The sequence below is a fragment of the Hydra vulgaris genome, chromosome 14 (assembly GCF_038396675.1).
Source record: "Hydra vulgaris chromosome 14, alternate assembly HydraT2T_AEP".
In the NCBI taxonomy this organism is placed as follows: Eukaryota; Metazoa; Cnidaria; class Hydrozoa; order Anthoathecata; family Hydridae; genus Hydra; species Hydra vulgaris.
In genome coordinates, this window is record NC_088933.1 from 24,432,895 (window position 1) to 24,452,500 (window position 19,606).

At 28.3% G+C, this 19,606-nt stretch overlaps 1 protein-coding gene across 2 annotated transcripts in view; it reads right to left on the bottom strand.

Annotated features, from left to right (window-relative positions):
• LOC100214450 (uncharacterized) overlaps nucleotides 1–19,606 on the bottom strand; it is a 101,820-nt gene that overhangs the window by 30,074 nt on the left and 52,140 nt on the right. For both annotated transcript variants that reach the window (XM_065818189.1, XM_065818190.1), the window contains 14 exons: nucleotides 17,322–17,488; nucleotides 15,733–15,796; nucleotides 15,315–15,440; nucleotides 15,161–15,241; nucleotides 12,098–12,230; nucleotides 10,783–10,835; nucleotides 10,595–10,699; nucleotides 9,933–10,039; nucleotides 7,493–8,381; nucleotides 3,815–3,940; nucleotides 3,275–3,427; nucleotides 628–792; nucleotides 435–534; nucleotides 172–330 (listed from right to left, as the gene is read on the bottom strand). In XM_065818189.1, the coding sequence (XP_065674261.1) occupies nucleotides 172–330; nucleotides 435–534; nucleotides 628–792; nucleotides 3,275–3,427; nucleotides 3,815–3,940; nucleotides 7,493–8,381; nucleotides 9,933–10,039; nucleotides 10,595–10,699; nucleotides 10,783–10,835; nucleotides 12,098–12,230; nucleotides 15,161–15,241; nucleotides 15,315–15,440; nucleotides 15,733–15,796; nucleotides 17,322–17,488 (2,428 nt within the window). The remainder of the gene's footprint in view (nucleotides 1–171; nucleotides 331–434; nucleotides 535–627; nucleotides 793–3,274; nucleotides 3,428–3,814; nucleotides 3,941–7,492; nucleotides 8,382–9,932; nucleotides 10,040–10,594; nucleotides 10,700–10,782; nucleotides 10,836–12,097; nucleotides 12,231–15,160; nucleotides 15,242–15,314; nucleotides 15,441–15,732; nucleotides 15,797–17,321; nucleotides 17,489–19,606) is intronic.

The following is a 19,606-nucleotide window of genomic DNA, read 5'->3' on the forward strand; positions in this document are numbered from 1 at the left end:
AAATTTCAAGAATATTTTTTTTTAATTTTGCAAACAACTAAAATTGTTGGATTTGTATTTTAAAATGTATTTATTTTTTATATAATATATAAACATTATTTTATATTTAATTTTTATGTATATTTTTATATCCTTTTATATTTATTTATAGATTTCTACTTTAACCAATACCTTGAACATCTGAACTACTGTCTGTGATAAATAAGTTATTATTGCCTTGATTATTATCGCCTTGATAATCATGATCTTGATTAAGTGAATACGATTGAAAACACAATAAAAAAGGGAGTGAGAAAAATATCTCATTTGAAGATAATTCAACAAGATCTTCTAAAATTAATTAATAAAATTAGATAACAAAAATGTGGAAAAAAGAATTATATTCTTTTATAAATTATTGTTGCTAATTTTATTTTTTTAATCATTTAGCTCACCTTTTAGAGTTGCTAAAACAGAAACTTTAACAAGCGTATTTTCAGGAATATCTTTTAAACAGCATATACAATACTCTTCTACACTGTTTACTGGTAAAATCTAAATTAAATTGAGAAAAAAAGAAAGATCAGATAACAAATAGTAAGAAAAAAACTTTAATAAAAAAAGGAAATTTAATCTAATAATACTGACATTGGATTTTACAACTTCATTGTTAACTTTCAAAGTAAAATTTTCAACAGTTTTATTGGGATGATAATTGGCCATCCACATAACTTTAACTTGTCCTTGATCATCCATTGATGATAAAGAGATGACAGGCCCTCCCTCTCTGCTAACACTTGGACAAGTAATGAACTGAAAGAAAAAAATTTATTTTCAACATTACAAAAATCTTATTTAAGTTTGAATTGGTAAACAGGAATGCAGTGCTATTGCCATGGCCATTAAGAACTGTTACTGTCTACGAGCTAGAAAATTCTTAGGAGACACAAGTATTTGCCACAGAAAGAAATTTAAAAATAAACAGCACATAAAATATATGCCTGAACTTGATTCATTAATTTCTTTAAGTGTTTAGAGGGACTCCCAACTGAGACATGTTGTGTTTTTATAAAAAAAGTTAAAAAAAACAACAAAAAACATTTTAGCTAAATTTTTTTCATTAAATTTAAATAATAAGACATATTAATTAAACTAAAATTGTTGTTTTAGTTGAAGCTTGCCTTCTTCATTTTACTTTGATTCTCAGAGTTTTTATAAAAACTAAATAATAAATTTTTTCTCAACCTTTTTTTTTTAACATTTTCTTCAATATGAGCACAACTTGTCTCAGCATTTGGGGATCCCTTTACTGAACTAATAAATAACCTATTTTAGTATAAAAAGCACAAATTAATGATTGTAGTAACACAAGATTGTGTCAACAATGCCATTATTTATATTGAAGGTTAGTTGATTATTGACACTTGACATGGATTTAAGTGTTAATAAAAGAGCATTCAAGTGTCAATAAAAGTTGATTATTGACATTTGAAACTTTTGATTTAGGTTTTAGATTATTGCCACTTCATAAGGATTTTTTTTAATTCTTTTTCACTACCAACAAGGCTGTAAGCAACCACTATTAAGTTGGGAGTTACTAGAACACAAAGAATAAAGTTAAAGAGCACAGAAATGGTTGGTAGAAGACTTAAGAAGTTGTAGGTTGTATAAGTCAGGAAAACATGATGATGGAAGAGAGTTCCAAAGGGTTGAAGTGCAGGGAAAAAAACTAGTTGAACAAAAGTTTTTAGAGCATGCAGGGACAAATACAGTAAAATAATGTGACTTAGCTGAATTATGAGTCTAGCAAGAATAAGTTTTGGTTGATGGAACTAGAGATGACAGCTCCTTTAAGCAGTGACCATGATAGTATTTGTAGAATAAAGAAAGAGATGCAATTTTACAATGATGGGAGAGATGTTTAAGCTTAGCAGATAAAGCCCAACTACATTTACGCTTTTTCAATACATTTTCAATGAAACTTTTTTAAAAGAGAAAGAGCATCATTAGAAGAACTAGTCCAAATATGACAAAAGTATTCCATACAGGGACGAATAAGAAATTTGTAGAGGTTGAGAATGGAATCAGGAGTAAAAGATAAAAGGAAACAACGCTAGCAGACGCTAATTTAGCAATCGATTGTATATATGGTTTCCATGAGAGGTCAGTAGTGAACGATAATCCAAGAAGAAGTAAAGCAGAGGACTCAGTAAGAGGATTGCCATTCATTAAGTCATCTTCAAAGGCCAACACTCTTCTTCATTGGAAATGAAGAAGAGTGTTGGCCTTTGAGGATGACTTTAGTAAAGCAGATAGAAAGAAACGACTCAATAATCTAAAAAATTTTCATAGATATGCCTTATGAAAAAAGCTTATGGAAAAAACCACCGAAAGCTTTAGAAATGTTAAGAGCAATATAACTTGCCTCGCTGCCTCTATCTAGTGCATGATAAAATCTTTTAGTCACACCAATTAGCAAGTCAGTCAGAAGGAAAAGATCGAAAACCATTTTGCTTGTTTGACTGTAAGTTATTTTACTCAAGATGGGATGTTGATGACTCAAAGACCTTGCTAATAATAGAGAAAAGACTGATCAGGCAATAGTTGGAAGGGTCAGAATATTCTTCAAAGTTTTTAAAAATTGAAACCGCAGATGCCATTTTCCAGCAGGCAGAAAAACAAGAGTTGAATTAAGATATGACTTATGCAATAAAACTGGAGTGATTTGAATGTCTAACAATGTGTTAACATGTTTAACTGTTTTAATATGTCAGTTGTGGCGCAGTGGTAAAGGTTATGGCTCAGAACCAAGAAGTTCAAACTTACATAAAAACATAATATTAAAGAATTAAAAGTTTTCATTCGTTATTTTTATGTATTTTTGTTTTCAGCCTTCATATATATCTAATAGTATATTTTGTTATTGACTTCATTGAATTCTGCGAGTAACCTTGGTCTAATTTCACATGTGGTTTTATTGCCAAAACACTCGCTACCTACAGTTTTGTTAATAATTGGCCTTAATGTAAGACAAAAATTTAAGTCTTTGGTCTTGAAAATGTTTGCGTAGGCCTTAGGCTTGAAACTCTTTTTCTTGGTCTAGGCCTTAACCTTGTAACTTTTTGCCTTTGTCTTGGCCTTGTAACACATGGCCTTGGTCTTGCTACTTTTGGCCTTGTTAACAACTCTGGGTTCAAGTCATAAAAAGTCTGCCCATGAATATATCAAGTCTTACATATAGATAACTATATATGCAATATAAAAATATTTTTATTTAAACAAATTAACTACTCACCAGTATATTAGATATCAATGGTTCAATATCTTGATTAGTAAAAAATGTCATTACGCTGATTTCATATGATCTTCCTCCTCGCAAACCACTAACTGAAAGAGCTTGAATGCAGCTTTGTAAAATACTTCCACGTGGCATTCCATCCACATACAACTAAAAAATAATGATTTTGAACTGTTAGTAGTATGCATATATACATGTATATACTGGGTAGTATGTATTATACACATATCATGAATTAGGGTTGGCATGATGATGCCATACTAAATGTAGAAATAGACAAAAGCTTCAGTACATAAATTGACTAAAAGTTTAACTAGGCACTATCTATGTATAAAGGAAATCTACTATGGCAAAAATAAGTAAAAAAATTATTAACTGTAGTGCTTTTTTTATTAACAGAAAAAAAAAAAGCATAAATAATAAACAAAAACAATCTGATAGTTCTTAAAAATACTGTAAATTTCGCTCTCTTCAAACCTATAATATGGTGAATTAAATTTAAAAATTATAAAAACTAATTAAAACTAAATTACTTACAAAATATCCTTTGACAAGTGTGAGATCATTTTTATCACCTTTTATAAGTATAATGTTAACTGTGTTTGAGTTAAGAAATGATGCTGTTATGCGTGGAATACACATCTCCAACTTATTTAAATCTTCCTAAATTAAAGAAATCAAAAAATAATTAAAATAAAAATTTTAAAATTAGACAATTATATTTACAAATATTAATTGTATTTCTAAACTTTCTAATAAATTTTTTAATTAATTAAACATAGTAAACATCAACAGGTTTAACTTAAAACTATTCTTAAAGTATAAGATTAGCCCTAAACTCCAGTATTTATTATTATATAAAATATAGACCGAGTATTTATTATAAAATAAAATATAGACCAGTATTTATTATATAAATGTCATGGTTGTAAAAGAATAAGAGATTGTTATTTAAAACTAACAACAACAACAACAACAACAACAACAACAAGATATTTATTTTCCTCAGAATTTACAATCATATAATTGTAATAATAATAATAATAATAATAACAACAATTAAAATAATAATAATAAGAATATCTATAACATCATAAATAATAAAGTCATAAATCATTATTAAGAATAAATATAAATAATTGAATAATTGATTGACAAGGAAGAAGTCACTCATGCAGAAACCTGATCAAAGTAGTGACACCAAATAATTATATTAACAATATTAATTTAAAAAATAATGATAATAACAATAATAACTTTATTCATTAAGTAACAGCAAAAATAATAGTATTTATAAAAATAATAAATAATAAATTTATAAAAATACCAGTATTAAAAATAATAAATAATGACAAAAACAATAAGGCTTTTATATAAATAGTAAGTAATATATATTATATAAATAGTAAGAAGAAAAATAAAAATAAAAAAACTGAAAAAAGTTAATAATGATAAAAATTAAAATAAATTTTATTTAGAATTTGTTTAAATTTATTTTGTTTTAAATAAAGAAATGAGGATAAATTATTTTGAAGTTTTAATTTACAAAAACTCATTCACAATGCACACAAGACTTCAATTCCATTCACTGATGCACTTATGTGTAATTGAATATTTACGATACCTCAAAGTTTTATAGGGAGGTTCATTTCGTTTTCCATTATTGATGTTTCTAGTTAAATGTGAATGTATAAATCGAGTTTCAGTGAAAAAGGTTGTAATAGAAAGTAAATTTTTATTAAGGGAGTCAAAAACAAAAAGAAGATTAGAAAATCTAACTGGGGTTGACAAGGTAGAAATTTGAAGTTTTTTGAAGAAGTTTGTAGTTTCTGTATTGTAGAGTTGAAATTTTATTATTCGGATTGATTGAGGCTGAGCTGATAACAATTTATTAATATTACAATCACCAATTTGTCCCCAAACTTAACAACAGTAGTTGAAATGAGGCTGAAAAATTGCAAAATACAGATTCTTAAGGGTAGTTTTATCAACATAATGGCAAATTATTGAAAGCATGCCACTGGCTTGATTAAGTTTTTTATGGAGTGCATCTATATGAGAATTCCATCAGAGGTTTGAATTTATAAAAATGCCAAGACATTTAACAATGTGTGTTGGATATAAACGCCTACTATTATTTTAATTTTATTTAAATGATTGTTGTATAAAGTTTTTGTCTCGGAGATGAAAAAAATAGTAGTTCAGTTTTTTGTTCAAGTTCAGAGATATTAAGTTTGCATTTAGCTATTGCATTGAACTAAACCTTTTAGATCTAAGTTTATATTCTTACACAAGGAATGATAAGACTTATCAATATGCAAGATATTAGTATCATCAACAAACAAATGGACTGATGAGAAGAGGACAGACTTATTTAGATTATAAACACAAATCAAAAACAATAGAGGGCCAAGAACAGAACCCTGAGGAACGCCACAAACTATGTGTTTGTTCTTTTATTTTTAACCATTAATGCTAACAAACTGCTTCTGATTTGAGAGATAAGATTGAAACTATTTACAAGCAACTCCTCGGATTCCGTAAAGTTCAAGTTTAGAAATTAAAATGGTACGATTAACGGTATCGAAAGCTTTTTGTAAATTGATAAAAACACCACCAACAAAATGACCAATATCCAGTGCCTTTTTTTATATTTTTTCGGTTATACTTATTAAAGCATGGCAAGTAGAGTGTTTTGATCAAAATCCAAACTGAAATTCACTTAAACAGTTAAAGGAACTCAAAAATAAGTATAATCTAGAATACATTAGTTTTTCAATGAGCTTGCTAATGTTAGATAGAATTGAAATTGGTTTATAGTTAGTACATGAGAGTTTTGAGCCATTTTTATATACTGAAATGACATAAGGTAATTTTAAAATGTCAAGAAAAATTCCATTTAGGAAGGATATATTAAATAGCTTAGAAAGAAAATGAGAAAATTCAGAATTAAAATCAATAAGAATGCTTGTGGGGATGCTGTTAGGACCTACTGATTTTCTAGGTTTCAATTTAGATATGTGATGAGATAAGTGATGAGATTTCAGAATGGTTTGTTGGAGGTATTAGTTAACTATGAAGATTTGGATGCTTAAGATATTTTATAGCAAATATAAGATGAGTAAATTTTAGAATTGAGTTTATGAGCTACATTTGTGAAAAAGTTGTTAAATTCTTCGCAGATTCAAGTTGGTTCAGTTATGTATGTTTCGTTAACTTGTAAGCAATTTGGTACATTATTGACATTTATTAGACTTTTTATGCCTTTCCAGGTTTCATGATATTTTTTTACATTTTCTTAAAAGAATTTTTTGAAATGTATTTTTTTAGTCAGTTTTATTAGATTAATTATGGTGTATTTATAGCACTTGCGGTAGTGGTGTAGTGGTAAAGCGCTCGCTTCATAAGCGAGAGGTTCTGAGTTCGATCCCCACCATGTCCCTGGTAGTACTGCGCTCAACTTGTTTCTCTGCGCAGCGGCCTTGTTCGTCAAGGTTCGTGTTTCAGAGTTATAGAGTTGAGAGAGGGTTATAACCACTATTAAGTAGCCTCCTCATCTGTAGTGGCCTTCTCGGCCTTGAGGAGGTGAATAACAAAAAAAAAAAAAAAAAACTTAAAGATAAATAAGATTTCAAATTTGAATTGAATTTAATATTCCTTTAGCAACCCATGGCTTGAACTGACGCTTGTAGCTCTTAATACTAATTTTTTGAGTGGCACATAACAATCTAACAATTAAATTTGTAGACAAAAATAAATAAGTAGAAATTAGTAAATCATTAATTAGCTATCATTAAAATCTTATTTTTAATCCATTACTACAGATTAAAATTACCATTAACCCATTATTATTGTTGACACCATTTTATCATAGTCTATCTTATGATTGTATCTTATACAAAGTAACATATATATCTTGTGCAAAGTAACATATATATTTTGTGCAAAGTAGCATTTATATCATATGCAAAGTAGCATATATATCATATGCAAAAGTAGCATCTTATACTGTCAAAGTAGTACCTTATATTGCGGACTTAAAGGCAAGATTAACAACTAAAAAATACTCCCAAAATAATTATTCATTTAATTTTGTATTTTTTATCATTTATACTTATACGATTAAAATAAAAATAAGAATAAAAAAAATAATATAAATAATCTCATAAAACTATAAATAATAAACATAACAATTATAAAATATTTATAACTTACGTGTTTTTTATTCCCAGAATCATCATTGGGTACTATTTGTAATAATTTAAAAGCATCCGCTTCTGTTACAGCTTGAACATTGTTAATTTTTATACCATCTTCTTTAGCATCCATTACTAAAGTGTGAACTTCATTATCACTAACTATATAGATTTCTTTTCCAACATCTGAAATCGCACCTAAGTCATTATAATTAGATTTCGGCTCATCAAGCGCCACCAATGTATGATCACTGTTAATTGATGCATCGTCTTTAAAATGTTCACTTGTTAAAAGCTCTTCACTTGTTGCTGAAGGTGAACCAGCTTTTTTAAAATTTATTTGAGGTGTTTCCTTAAAGTCCTGAGTTATAGTACTTCCTTCACTAAAAGAATTCTGAGATGGATCAATGTCATCATTAAAACTTGACAATTTAGAATGTAAAAAGTTGTCTTGCGTTATTACGTACTTTTCATAATCAGCATTAAAAGGCTCATTTGTTTGTTTCTCTTTGTTTCTACCCACTTGTACTATATTACTAGCGGATTCAGAAGAATCTGTAGCTGCATTTTGAATTTCATTTGTGCTGTATCCTGTGCCATCCTTTTCATCACCTTTAAGTACAAGCAATGAATCAATGTGAGACTCAATGGATCTATCTTCAAATTTGGGAAAGCTTGATGAGGCCTCTTCATTAAGTTTGTATAAATTTTGTTCATCAGTAATAACCCTTAAGTCTCCATCAGAGTTTTCCAAAACACTTTTTATTGTTACTCCCTTGACTGGAACTTCTTCAAGTTCAACATATTCAGATAAAAGTTGTTTCGATTTACTATTTCCAAAATCTATTTCATTTTCTGAAGTGGCTACTGAAGTAAGAGCAGTATTATTGCCAACAACAAGCAACCTCCTAAAACATAAACCAATCTCCTTTATACCATCAAAATATAACGGGTGATGCAGAAGTTATCGGACAAATCCTAATTTCATTATTTGAGCATAATAATTAGTTTTTGTGGTTTTATGCGTAGACATAAACATTCTATAAAATATAAACTTTATTATTTGAAACACAATTATTTAAAATGAGGTTAAATGCAGCTGAACGAGAATCTTTTCGAAAGCAACTAAAAATGTTTTTTTGTAAATAAACCTAATAATATAAAAAAAAATCGTAGATCATTTTGAAAAGGAAGGATTTGCTCGAAGTACAATATATGATAACTAAAAAGACTTGAAACTGTTCAATCGTTTTCTGATAGAAAGCACCCTGGTCGTCCGACATCCTGGACTAGAGAAAAGAAAGACGAATTAACGAGACTTGTCAACAATCGAAAAGGGGTAAGTCAGAGAAAAATAGGTATTAAATTCGGTGTAAATCAATTGACAATTGGTCGCCAGTTAAAAAAAATGAATATTAAATATAGAAAACGTGAAAAGACTCCAAAATACACTATAGAACAACAAATAAAGGCAAAGAAAAGAAGCAGGAAACCAGTTAACCAACTCTATAACACAAAATCGCTTCTAGTCATCGATGACGAAAAATACTTTTGTTTTGCAGGGGACAACATGCCTGGAAATTCTGGATACTACACAAACAACAAAAAGACATGCCTAGAAAGTGTTAGTTTTATAGGAAAAGAGAAATTTCCAAAAAAAACTATTAATATGGATAGCCATATCTGACCGTGGTATGTCCGAGCCATTGTTTCGCACTTCCAAGGCTGTAGCGATCAATTCATCAATCTATATTAATGAATGTTTAGAAAAACGACTTCTTCCATTTATTCACAAGTATCATGGAGACTTTAACTATTTATTTTGGCCAGATTTAGCAAGTTCTCATTATTCTAAAGATTCTCTAAATTGGATGGACCAATATGTCTGTTACGTTGATAAAGAATCCAATCCCCCAAATGTGCCTCAAGCACGACCAATTGAAAATTTTTGGGGACATTTAGCACAGAAGGTTTACGAGGGAGATTGGCAAGCTTCAACAGAGCAAGTTTTGATTGATCACATTAAACTAAAACTACAAGAAATTGATTTAAACTTTTTATAGTCGCATATAAAAGGCGTCAGAGCAAAATTGAGATCAATTGCAGATGGTGGTGTTTTTTCATATAAAAAATAATATATTTTTATTAAAAGATAAATGCTTTATTTAAAAAAAATGCAATAGTAGTTTATTTTTTTATTTATAAATAAGTTATTGACGTTTTTATTTTGTCCGATAACTTCCGCATCACCCGTTATTGATATAATCTCCATTTTATGAATAAAATGAACAAAAAAATTAGAATATTAATTAGCTAAAAAACAATAAGATAAATGACCTTAATATTAAAAAGATTTTCAATCATGTTCAAAACAAGATATTCCACAAATTAAGGATAACATTGAGAAAAATCTGCTATAAATAAATAAGAAATTAGAAAGTAGTTAGTTAAAAAATTACCTTGATGTAAACACTTTGCTTGGTTTTTTATTAGTTACTAATGCTACAGCTCTAATAAAGACAATTCCACTATCAACCAGTGTTATGCCCTCTATAGAAACAAACTCCTAAACAAAAACATTTTTGGTTTAGCACATTCTTTTAATTTGCAATAAAACTTGTTACAGGTTAATAACAAATTATATTTATTATAACAAATTTGAATTAATTTTATTTAATAATTGTAACAAAAGAATAACAAAAATTCAAGCTCAGTTATATCAGTTTTTATTTGCATGATAGCCAAAATTTAATTGAAATTTTAAATTTACATTATAAAGTTTGTTTATAACTGGTCATTTAAAAAAAAATTGTTAGTTTGAAAATAATAGTAGTAGTAATAGAATATATAAAAAAAATTAATATACAATTATATATTAAATATGCAAATTATATATTATTAGTTATATTTATTATAAGTTATATTTATTATTAGTTATATTTATTATTAGTTATATTTATTTATATAAATTGTAAAATTATAAAAAATAAAATAAGTGAAGTGATTAAAATAGAAAAAAGAAAAAAAATGTTAGTTAAAAATTATAAAAATAAAACTAATTACTTTTTCGAATAATTTATTTAAAAATAGATTTATTATTTTAATGAAAATATTTGTTTACTCTTGTGGCTGTGGAGCCAGGATATGGGAAAGATCCATCCATTGTGTAATACAACTTTGCTTCATTATTTGGATGGGTCAAAAATATTTTTTGACCAACTGTTAGCTGTAACAGCAATTGAAATAATTAAAATATTAGGAAAATTAAAGTGTATCAACAAATTTAAGAAAGCATTTTAGAAAAAAAACCTTTTCACATTCAGACACGTTCAATAATAATGATGGTGGATCAACTATTTCTCCTAATAAAAAATGTTATAATTGAGATGCAATAAGTATATATTATGTTACAAATACATACATATTTGGAACTTTTTCAAGTTCAACATTATATGTTTAAATAAAGAAAAAAAGCTATACAGTGTTTCATGTACGAGCAATATATATATATATATATATATATATATATATATATATATATATATATATATATATATATATATATATATATATATATATATATATATATATATATATACTATCAAGGTTCATGTTTCGGATTTATAGAGTTGAGAGAAGGTTATAACCAGAAGTAGGCTCCTCATCTGTAGTGGCCTTTACAGCCTTGGGGAGGTGAACTAACATAACATAATATAATATATATATATATAAACAGTGGCGTAGAAAGGTTTTTAAATGTTTGAAATAACCAACTTTTAAACGAATTTTCATCATACATATGAACTTTTAAAAAAAGTTCATATGTATGATGAAAAGATTTTTCACAAATTACTGTGATAGGAGAGTGGGAACAAGAAACCTTAAAATCTTAGCCCCCCAACCCTAAACGTGAGGGCAATGAGTTAAATTATTTATTTTTTCATAAATATAAACTAGTTATGCACTCATCGATAGATTCCAAATTTTATGAATAAATTATTCAGTGTTCAGTCTTTATGACCATTTAAAGTTTGTGACCCCCTCAAATTGAGGGAAGGGGGGGGGGAGAGTTATTCTAAAAAAATTTGGAATATTCTTTTTGTTTAAAAGTTGGTTATTTCAAACATTTAAAAACCTTCCTATGCCACTGTGTGTGTGTGTGTATATATATATATATACATATATATATATACATATACGTATACATATAAATATATATACATATATATATATACATATACATATACGTATACATATATATATATACATATACATATACGTATATATATATACATATACATATACGTATATATATATACATATATATATACATATATATGTATATATATATGTATATATATATACTTATATATATATACATCTATATATACGTATATACATATCTATATGTATATATATATGTATATATATATACGTATATATATATACATATATATATATACATATATATATACATATACGTATATATATATATATACATATACGTATACGTATATATATATATATATATATATATATATATATATATATATATATATATATATATATATATATATACACACACATATACATAAACATATACATATATATATATAACATTTACCTTCACTGTGCACATAGACAATACATTCATAAACTGTGTTAGCAGACTCAACTACCACCAAATATGTGTCAATCTCATTAAAAAGAAAAGCTCTCCCACATTTTTGTATAAAATGGTTATCAATTTCCACTTTCTATGCAAAATAAAATAAAGAATAGCAACCATTAAACATGCAACAAATGTAAAATTAAATAGCAATTAATTTCGTATAATTAATAAAATCAGTTATAATAAAAATAATACTTTGATAAGTAAAAAATAATTTAAAACTAATGAAAGTACTATGTAAATAAAAATTAAAAAAAAAAAAAATTTATTTTTCAACTTGTGATGAGCCAAACTATATTGTAAAATTGTGCCAGGCTATATAACCATAAAATTCATGACAGGCTATATATGATTAGAAAATACTTGTGAGAGTGGAGAAAATTTCTCCACTTTCTCTCTTGGATTGGGAGTATACATATGCATCAATTCACCTATTAATCATGAAATCAGGTTTGAATCATTTGACATTCCTTTTATGTGCTTTCGCTTAGCACCTCTTCACACTATCACCTTTTTCTTTGTTCTTTATCTATCTCCATTTTCCTAAGATTACACTCTTTTAGACGTAATTTTTGACCAAATTGATCATGCCCTTTCTCTTTACCTAAATGCTTATCACACTGCATGGCTTGGCATTTTTTTTGCCACTGACCCTGCTGGCACAAAAAGCCTATAACTACTACATTTCTCAATCTCTTACTTAGATGGCTAACTTTGTTACTCCTTTTCCTGAAAACCCTAATCATTTACCTTCACTCCTTGATTTGTGTCTTGTCTTACCCTAGCTTGTGTTTAGTTTCTCCTTTTTCTCCCTTAAGTGGTTCTGACCATGCAATGATCACTATAAATAATTCATCTCTTACTTCTTTTTGGGACCCACCCTATCATTGTACTGCTTATTACTACCCTAAAGCTGACTCTCGGATTCTTTTCGTAATTTTCTTTGAGATAGTCCTTGGGCTGATGTCTTTCCTCTCTTAGCTGATAAATGTGTCTCCTACATAACCTTTTCGACTCAGGCAGGAATGGAAATTTTTATTCTTTTTCACCAGTTCCAAGTCAAGCCTCATTCTACTCCACAGTTTTCACTTTCTTGTACAGCTGCTATATCTAATTGTAATTATTTTTTTCATCATTTTGAAAAGAATAACTCTCTTGAGAACAAACAGCTATTTATTTTAGCAAGAAATTGAAGTAAAAAAGTGTTGTCTGATGTTAAGCTCAATTATTTTCAGTTCACTAAATCCTATATCTTAACTCAAAAGATATGCTCTCGAGACTTTTGGAAAATCTTCAACAGCATCATTAATAAGCTATGGTCATTAACAAGGGTTTAACAATGCATCACTTGTTCATGGGACTGATCTTATTAAGAACTTTTCTTCAAATTCGACTCTTGAATCTTATGGCCATTCTCCTTCTTCCATTTCAATTAAACAGGTTAACCCATTGTAAGACATTCAAATCTCTTCAGCTTTCGTTGCTAAAGTCATACTCCAATTAAACTCTTCTACGGCTTGTGGTCCAGACAATATTTCTGTCATAGCCTTACAAAAATTGTTCTCCAGAACTCTCTTCAATTCTCTCTAAACTAATTAATAAGTGCTTGGCTGAGTCTTGTTTTCTTGCCTGCTGGAAAATGTGGAAAACGGCATCTGTTATTCCGATTTTCAAAAACTCTGGTGAACATTCTGACCCCTTCAACTATCATACAATCAGTTTTCTTTCTGTTATTAGCAAGGTCTTTGAATCTTTGATAAACAAATTTCTCACATCCCATCTTGAATCAAATAACTTACTGTCAGACAATCAATACAGTTTTGCAATCCTCTCACTCTACGGCTGACTTGCTAACTGCTATGACTGAAAAATTTTACTGTGCATTAGACGGAGGCGGAGAGGCTAGGACTAATGCGCTTGGCATATCTAAAGCTTTCAACAATGTTTGGCATGCTGGTCTGCTCCATAAGCTTGCTTCATTTGGTTTATATGGAAAGTTTTTTAGATTATCAAATCGTTTCTTTCTAACCACTTTATTAAAGTCATCCTCAAAAATCCTCACTTTATCAAAGTCATCCTCAAGACTCTTCTTTATTTCCAGTAACTATTGGGGTACCTCAAAAGTTCTATCTTTGGACCTGTTTTTTTTCTTATCTCCATTAATGATCTTCCTGATCTTTATCTAAAGTGTCTCTATTTGCTGACAATTCAACTTTAAACTCCTGTCTTGACAAAAAGTCTTCTATTTTTGATTCCTTAGAACAGAGAGCTGATCTTAAATCTCATCTCATTTCTGTAAAACTCAGTTATTTACTCCAAACAATCATCTTAATACTGTTGACATTCCTATATTAATGAATGGCAACCATCTCACTGAGATTATCTATTGTTGACACTGACCTTTCATGGAAACCATAAATACAATTGATTGTTAAATTAGCATTTGCTAAGGTTGCTTCTCTTCGTCGCGCTTGCCATTTTCTTACTTCTGATTCAACTCTCTATCTCTACAAACCTCTTATTTATCCCTTTATGGAATACTGTTGTCATATTTGGGCTGGTATTTCTAATGATGGTATTTCTAATGATGCTCTTTCTCTTCTAGACAAAGTCTAAAAATGAATTGTAAATGTAGTTGGACCTACCAAGCTTGAGCTTTTCTCCTATTGTCTTAAAAAGGACATTGTCTTAAATTCTATCATGGTTGCTGCTCAATGGAGCTATCATTTGTAGTTCCATCAACTAAAACTCTCGTTTGACTCGTCGTACACTGTATCTGTTCCTGCATGCTTTAGAAACTTTTATTTGTCTAGTTTTTTGTCCCGCACCTCTACCCCTTTGGAACTCTCATCCATCTTCATGTTTTCCTGACTCATATAACCTACAACTTCTTAAGTTTTTTGTCAACCGCTTCATATACTTTCTATATAACAGGTATTAATGGTTTTTAAATTTATATTCTAAAGAAAAATTGGTAGCAGATAAATAATCATAGATAATTATTTGTATTATTACCTGTTTGTTGGAAAATCGAGTAACAGTCCATATCCATGTGTCAGGTAAATCCATATTATATGTAAACATAATTTTCTTTTTCTATAAACAAATACTATTATAATATGATTATTGTTAGTAACTATATTTTCAAAAGTTAAAAATTAACACAAACCTGCTCAATATGAATCACATCTTGTTTATGGTTCTTTCGATTGCAATCAACTGTACAAATGTAATCATGAACAGGGGTATCAACTAATACAGTACTCCAGATATCACAAACCTCATTTTTGGTGGACTAAATATTTTATAAAGTGTAATATTTTTGAATGAAGATTGATATTATCAAGTTTCAAAATAACATGTGTTATATATTGTTTATAGTTTCATACATACATACATACATACATACATACATACATACATGCATACATACATACATACATACATACATACATACATACATACATACATACATACATACATACATACATACATACATACATACATACATACATACATACATACATATATACATAAATACATAGATTAAATATACATATTAAATAAAACAAAAATCAAATGATTACTTCAAATGAATTGCAAATGAAATGATGCACTCCTTGATTGGCAAAGCATAGACCATAAGCACGCCTTAAATAAAACAATAAAAAGATGAACTTTAAAAACCACATACAATTATAACCACTAATTATAAAAATCATAAAAATAAAATTTAATAAAAATTAATTGCTATTAAGTGCAATAAAAATAACGTACAAGTAAAATTTTCATATTTTTTTATTTTTACACATTAAACCTGTTTTAGTCTTAAATTCCAGTACTATTTTAACTTTTTTTTATTACTTTTTTTTAATTATCATAACTTGTACTCTCCAGGCAGTTTTCACATTTTGTACAGCATCCTCTAATTGTCTTTAAAAATTTGTGATTAGTACTTCCATCAATTTATGAGTAGTACTTCCTCATCTTGTAATCTTTATGAAAACTTTCAATTGATATAGAATACTTTTACTAAATTTTGAAGGTTTGTTATTTTTACTTAAAAAGAGTTATTAGTTTAACAATTATTTTTTTAATTTTTAGTAAAAACCTGATAAGCTGTTTTATTACTTAAAAAAAAGTCAAAATGAAATTACTTGAATGAAAGTGAAAATGTAAGTTACTTGAAAGAAAGTGTAAGCAAAAGTTGTTTGAAAAAAAGAGAAAAAAGGTAATGTACTTGAAAGGAAATAAATATGGCATTAATGATCTACCCTGTTCAACCCTAACCCTACATAAATCAATACTTAGTACATTTTAAATCATATCAATGTAAAGTAAAAAAGAAACTAAAAAAGAAAATACTAGCTAAAGCTATGCACATAAAAAAAATTCAACAATTTAAAAGACTAGAAATCTGTCGGGTGGTTACGACGCAACAATTTAAAATGGTAGAAATCTGTTGAGCGGTTACTACACAACCAATTTTTTCCTTAGTTTAAGAAAGAAAAAAAAAGGATTACATATATAGAGATAAGATTTTTTAATAATCTGATATAAAAAAAACAAGTTTGATTACCTATAGTATGTAGATTCTAAAGTTATACTATAAGCTTTGTTTTGAAGTAAAAAAAGAAAAATAAAGTAAAAAGACAAAGAACTTTTTTATTTGTACATCATAATTGGACATGTAGTGGTCATGTAGCCCTCACTTTGGACATGTAGTGGTCATATATTACCCTAACTTTGTAAGTGAAAGGTTCCAAACTTTATCACTACTACATACCTAGTAGCAGAAAATTTCTTCTAATCCTAACCATATCTCTGGCACAACCCAAACCCTCAGTCAATTTAGCAGCAGTCCTTTGCATATTCTTCAAATATGCAAAGGACTAAATAAATCCGTCAAATGTACTGAAGCTCCCAAGCCCCTAACTCTAATTCACATTTTATTCCCACATTTTACCCATTTTAAATTTTTACATTTCTGCATTTTACTAATGCCCAATTAAACAGTAGCTAGTAACCAAAAAAATATGCAAGTAATAGTATTAGTATAACATGTAAAAATTTGCATTAATGAAATGCTATGAGTTAAAAAATTTAATTAACATAAAAAAAATTAATAATTAACAAACACATTTAAACTAAATAAAATAGTTTTTAAACAACAAACCGTGCTGAGTTAGTTAACAAATATTTAGTTTGCTCGATGCTTTTATCATTAAAAGTCTTAATGCCACTCCTAACACCTTTTGGCCACATCCAACAAACAACATCATTTAAAGATATTATAATTGGATCCGGTACCACACGTTTCGATGTAACATGAACCTTTTTCACCTGTGTTAAAAAAACAAATGAATTTTGCATAATATAATCTGAGTTATGTTTTATACCTAAGCCATAAATAAAAAGCCATAAATTTCCTGAAAAACAAAAATAAAACGAAATATCATAAATTTCCTGAAAAACAATGATTGGAAAAAAAAGACAGCTGTTAGCTGTTTTAGGATTTTGAGAAAAAAAGCTTTAACCAGTTGTATTTTATGTTTAAAAAAATTATATTTTATATTTTCTTTAAATAGGCTTAAATAGCATTTATCTTATGCTTTTAAAAAGTTAAAAAAGAAAAGAAAAAAAAAGTGATTTTATATTTGTATAGAACTTAGCACAGGCACTGACGTTGGCCTTATTGTCAATAATGCAGAATTTTTCTACTTTAACCTGTGTAAATTCAGTATGTAACTACTTGAAATCACTCACCAATTTACACTTTACTCTAAGTGAAAAAGTTGAAAAACCCTGTTCACTAATTTTACCAAAATACATGTTAAGAACATTTTAAGATGTAAACAATGAATTATTAAATATTGACTTTTAACCACAAAACTGTTTTAGCATTTTATAATAAAAATAAAAATGATCTCAACTTATTTTTTTAAATATCTTTGCTTCCAACAAGGCTGCAAGCAACCACTAATTAGAGTTGGAAGTTACTGGAAGAGAAAAGATGAAGATTGTAGAGCAAGATAACGATTGACAGATGACTTGAAGGATTGCAAATTATATGAATCAGGAAAGCAAGATGAAGGAAGTGAACTCCAAAGGACTGACGTTCGAGGAAAAAAACTAGACAAATAAGAGTTTTTGGAGCATTTAGGAACAGTCACAGAAAAAGGATGAGACTTTATTGAATGACGAGTAACAGGATAATGAATTTTAGTAGATGGCACAAAAGATGCTAGCTCCTTAGAGCAGTGCCCATTATACTACTTGTAGAAAAGGGAAAGAGAAGCAACATTATGATGATGTGATAATGGTTGGAGATTGGCTGCAAGAGCAAGTCCAACTATGTTTACAATACGCTTTTACACCTTGTCTAAAAGAGAAAGCGCATCTTTAGAAGATCCGCCCCAGATATGGCAACAGTATTCCATACAAGGCCGGATTTGAGATTCATAGAGATAGAAAATAGAATCCAGAATAAGAAAGTGTCAAGCTCGATAAAGAGATGCAACCTTAGCGAATGCTAATTTTGCAACAGATTTGATATATGGTTTCCAAGAAAGATCAGAAGTAAGAGTTAATTCTAGAAGATGAAGGGTAGATGACTCATCGAGTACATTACCGTTCATAAATATAGGAAGATCTAAATTGTTGTGATAATGATTGGCTTAAAAAATTGGGTTTTATCTGAATTAAATTTCACTAGCCACTGTGAGCCCCAGGCTGTAGCAGAAGTGAGATCCTTTTCAAGCTCAAATGCCCCCTCCAAGTAATCAAAGAGTGTTGGCTTCTTATCATGACAAGAATAAATGGTAGTATCATCAGTGAACAATGCCACCTTAGATGTCAGAACATCTGGAAGATCGTTAATGTAGATTAAAAAGAGTATAGGGCCAAGGATTAAACCTTGAGGAACCCCTGAAGATACAGAATAAGAAGAAGAGTGCTGTCCATCGAGGACAATATTATTTTATTAATTGATTGCTAGTACATGAAACATTTGATTAAAATGTTTCTTATAAAATAACAGGTAACAATAAAAATAAAAATGATTATCTCAACTTAATAATTTTTTTAAATAAACATTCATTGCTACTACATCAAACATTTGACTGCTACTACATCAATACCTCATAACTAATAAATTAAAACTATCATAATAATTAGAATATATTAGAATGAATTAGAATTAAACTATAAACTTTATTTAAGTATTAAATAATATTCTAAATAATAACTCAATTTTAATTTTAAATTAAATTTTAAATAGCGATTAAGTTTTTTTTTTTGAATGTCAGAGATCATTTTTAAAATTTATTTTTGAGATCATTTTTGCTGTAATATTTGATCTGCACTAGGATCTAGTCTTCTCTGTTTAGCCAGCGCTTTTGCGCTCAACTCTTTTTGCGCTCGCCCACACACTTGCAAATACTTTGACAAGCGCATAAAAAA